Source organism: Temnothorax curvispinosus, unplaced genomic scaffold (genome assembly GCF_003070985.1).
Source record: "Temnothorax curvispinosus isolate PA1 unplaced genomic scaffold, ASM307098v1 QBEX01018303.1, whole genome shotgun sequence".
Taxonomy (NCBI): Eukaryota; Metazoa; Arthropoda; class Insecta; order Hymenoptera; family Formicidae; genus Temnothorax; species Temnothorax curvispinosus.
Window position 1 is genome coordinate 1 of NW_020228083.1, and position 3,783 is coordinate 3,783.

Genomic DNA, 3,783 nt, shown 5'->3' on the forward strand with positions numbered 1-3,783 from the left:
TTAACCACAATACCGGGCGGAAGTCATTAACATAACCCTGCGCAACAGGTTATCGGCCCAGGACAGCCCGCAGAGAGTACTTGTGCGTTATTTACGAGAGAGATCACAATCAAAATGTCGACTCACGAAGATCTGCGTGTTCCCGTCTTGACGAAAGCATCGTATCAACGCTGGAAGTTTGAGGTTACTGCTTGTCTCAAGAGCGTCGGCGTCTACGAGGTCGTGCATGGCAGCGAGGTATATCCGACGGACGGAAGACCGGAAGAAATAAAAGAATGGCAAAAGAAGGATGCAAAGGCAATGCGTATTCTGTCAGGCGGCTTAAGTGATGATGATCATTCGGCAATACGAGAATGCAACACCTCGAAAGCGATGTTTATAAAAATAAAATCACTTTACGAGACGAAGACTGAAGCAAATAAATATCTGCTGAATCAGGCATTGCACGCCATGAAATTCAAAGAAGGACAGTCCGTCCAGAGTTACTGTTCCGAGTTAGCAGTCATCGTGCAACAACTTGAAGCCATCGGCGAGAAGATAACTGACGCAACATTGGTAGCGAAGTTAATCAATGATTTACCTACAAAATTCGACACATTCCGTGAGACGTATTACATACAAGCAACAGGTGACAAAACGATAAAATTTGATGACATCCGTCAACAGCTTGTACTGATTGAATCACGAAGAGATGAAACCTGCAGCAAATCAGACAGCGGTGATGCACTTATCACAAAATCACAAACGTCAAGTAAAGATAAAAAAACCGAACGTTGATAAGAAGCCACGAAGCAAAGCTGAATGCTTTGAATGTCACAAGCCTGGTCATTTTCGGAAAGATTGTCGCAAATACAAAGCCAGAATTGCAAAAGAGCAGTCACAAGGTAAATCGACCGAAGCAAATCAAACGTACAGCAAGTCACTAATGCTCGCATGTCGGTCGGTATACAGAGCAGTCAACAGTCAAGACTCATGGATAGGTGACAGTGGTGCCTCGAATCATATGACGTACCGAAGAGATATATTCACATCATTTGAAGAGATCAACGACGGCTCATATCCAATCACAGTAGGCAACAATGAAGTCATTTATGCTAAAGGCAAAGGAATGGTTGATGTTAAATCGTTATCAGGAGGCGATGTTACGCTAACAAATGTATTATACGTGCCGAAACTTGGTCGTAATTTGCTTTCACTTGGTGCAGCAACGAAGATGCAAGTCAACGTGAAGTTTGGTGAAGATGTGATCGAGATGTCGAAGGATGGTCGACGACTGGCAACAGGACATCGTTTACCAAACAATCTTTACGAGATGGACTTTATTCAAGTCGGCAGTGCAGCTAATATTAGCGTTCAAGAGGCTTCGCTTCAGGTATGGCATGAACGGTTAGGCCACGTAAACTATGGTTCAGTTCGTCAACTTGCAAGCAGTTCAGCGGTTGAAGGTATGAAATTAGCGAAATGCTCAACCAGTGGGAGCGATAATTGTTTCTGCGAAGCATGTGTTTATGCAAAACATTGTAGACAGCCATTTAATGAAAGTAGTACTCGAGCCACTAATCCAGGTGAGCTGATACACTATGATATATGCGGACCAATGTCGACTGAGTCGTATGGTGGTGCAAAATTAATGGCGGTATTCGTAGATGACTATTCTGGTTTTCTGTTTGTCAAACCACTGGCAGCTAAGTCGCAAATACTTGAAGCCATACAGGAGGTAATTGCTGAGGTAAAGGCAACCGGTAACGAGGTAAGACGTACACGTTCAGACAATGCACCTGAATTTCAAAGCGCTGAAATGCGTAAACTAATGAGAAAACACTCAATTGTACAAGAGTTTTCAGCACCAGGCGCTCCACAGATGAATGGACGTGTTGAACGCCAGAATCGCACGATAGTCGAAATGGCTAGAGCGATGCTTACAGGTGCAGACTTACCACGTGGACTATGGGCAGAAGCGGTAACGACAGCAGCGAAGATTCGTAATTGCATTCCGTTGAAGCGATTAAACAACAAGACTCCACAAGAAGCGTTTACTGGATACAAGCCAGATATTGGACATTTGCGTATTTATGGTAGCAAAGCATACGTTCTGATAAATGAAGGGAAGAGATCAAAGTTTGATCGAAAATCTGAAGAAATGTTACTTGTTGGATATGCATACAAAGCATATCGTCTTTGGAAACCAGGTACTCGACGTGTCGTAATTCGGAGAGATGTCATTATAGTCGAACCTCGAACACAGCAAATGGCAAGAATTGTCATACCAGATGACAAAAATGATTCAAAAACGACAGATACAGACATCAAAACCGAAGATGATTACGCTAATACTGAAGAGGAGGCAAGTGAAAAAGAAGAGGAGGCAAGTGAAGAAGAAGAGGAGGCTAGCAAGAAACCGCGCAAGAAACGTGAAAAGCGTATGGTCGAAGTTAGAGCTGATAGCATTGCAAATCAAACGCGAAGCAAAACACAATGTGTTACATCAATGACTAGCGTACAATTATGCGCAAGTGCGTTTATTGCAAATGTTGAATTACCTACAACACTTGAAGAAGCGAAAACATCTCCAGATGCGAAGAAATGGAAATTGGCAATGGCAGAAGAGCTTGACTCGCTCAAACGTAACAAAACCTGGACGCTCGTCGAAGCACCAAAGGATCGTAAGCCAATTCGTAATAAATGGATCTTTCGTTTGAAAATCAAACCAGACGGAAGTGTTGATCGGTATAAAGCGAGACTTGTCGTAAAAGGGTGCTCGCAGAAACCAGGTATTGATTTCTCAGAGACGTTTTCACCAGTAGCACGATTTGATTCAGTGCGTACGTTACTAGCAGTGGCAGCAGCGAAGGATTTCGAAATAGTCCAACTAGATGTCAAGACCGCATTCTTACATGGCAAACTTACAGAGACGGTTTATATGGAACAACCAGAAGGATTCAACGATGGTATGAATCGTGTGTGTCTTCTAAACAAGAGTCTCTACGGTCTTCGACAAGCGCCACGCCAATGGCATGAAGAGTTTGACGACTTCATGACAGAATTTGGTCTTGAACCGACAGATGCAGATCCGTGCGTATACATTTCAGAGGACGGCGAACTAATGGTCGCATTATATGTTGATGATGGTCTCGTATTTGGCAAATCAAAAAGGAAAATCATCAAGTTATTGAAAGCGATGCAACAACGATTCGAGATAACAAGCTCGGATGCGACATTTTATCTTGGCGTCGAAATTATACGTAATCGAGAAGAGAAAACCATACGGTTGGTACAGACAGCATATGCAAAAGCTATACTCGAGAAGTTTGGAATGACAAATTGTAATCCGATAGCTACTCCGGCAGATGCAGGCACTACATTGAAGACAAACATCAATGAAGATTCCAGAAATGTGCCATATGGACAACTTGTTGGGTCGTTAATGTATTTAGCAGTTGTGACACGACCAGACCTGGCATATATAGTGGCGACTCTCTCAAAATTTCTTCAATCGCCAACAGATGAGCACTGGAACGCTGGCAAGCGTGCCTTGAGGTATCTAGCAGGTACAACGGACTTCGGAATCACGTATGGATGCGACAAGTCGAATGAGCTGATCGCATATTCGGATGCAGATTGGGCGAATTGTGTCGACACGCGAAGAAGTATGAGTGGTGTTGTGCTCTTACTCAATGGTGGACCAGTCACTTGGTTCTCACGCAAACAAGGAGTCGTCGCGACATCAACAACCGATGCGGAATACGTAGCAGTACATGACGCAGGAAAGGAGATTGTATGGGT

The 3,783-nt window shown here is 43.6% G+C and overlaps 1 protein-coding gene across 1 annotated transcript; it reads left to right on the forward strand.

Moving 5' to 3' along the window:
* Nucleotides 1-114: 114 nt before the first annotated feature.
* Nucleotides 115-777, forward strand: LOC112468320. The gene has a single exon (XM_025037442.1). The coding sequence runs from the start codon at nt 115-117 to the stop codon at nt 775-777; it is 663 nt and encodes a 220-aa protein (XP_024893210.1).
* Nucleotides 778-3,783: the final 3,006 nt, after the last annotated feature.

Excerpts from the sequence above, each read along its gene's own strand:
- LOC112468320 (XM_025037442.1), top strand. The coding sequence starts at position 115 with ATGTCGACTCACGAAGATCTGCGTGTTCCCGTCTTGACGAAAGCATCG.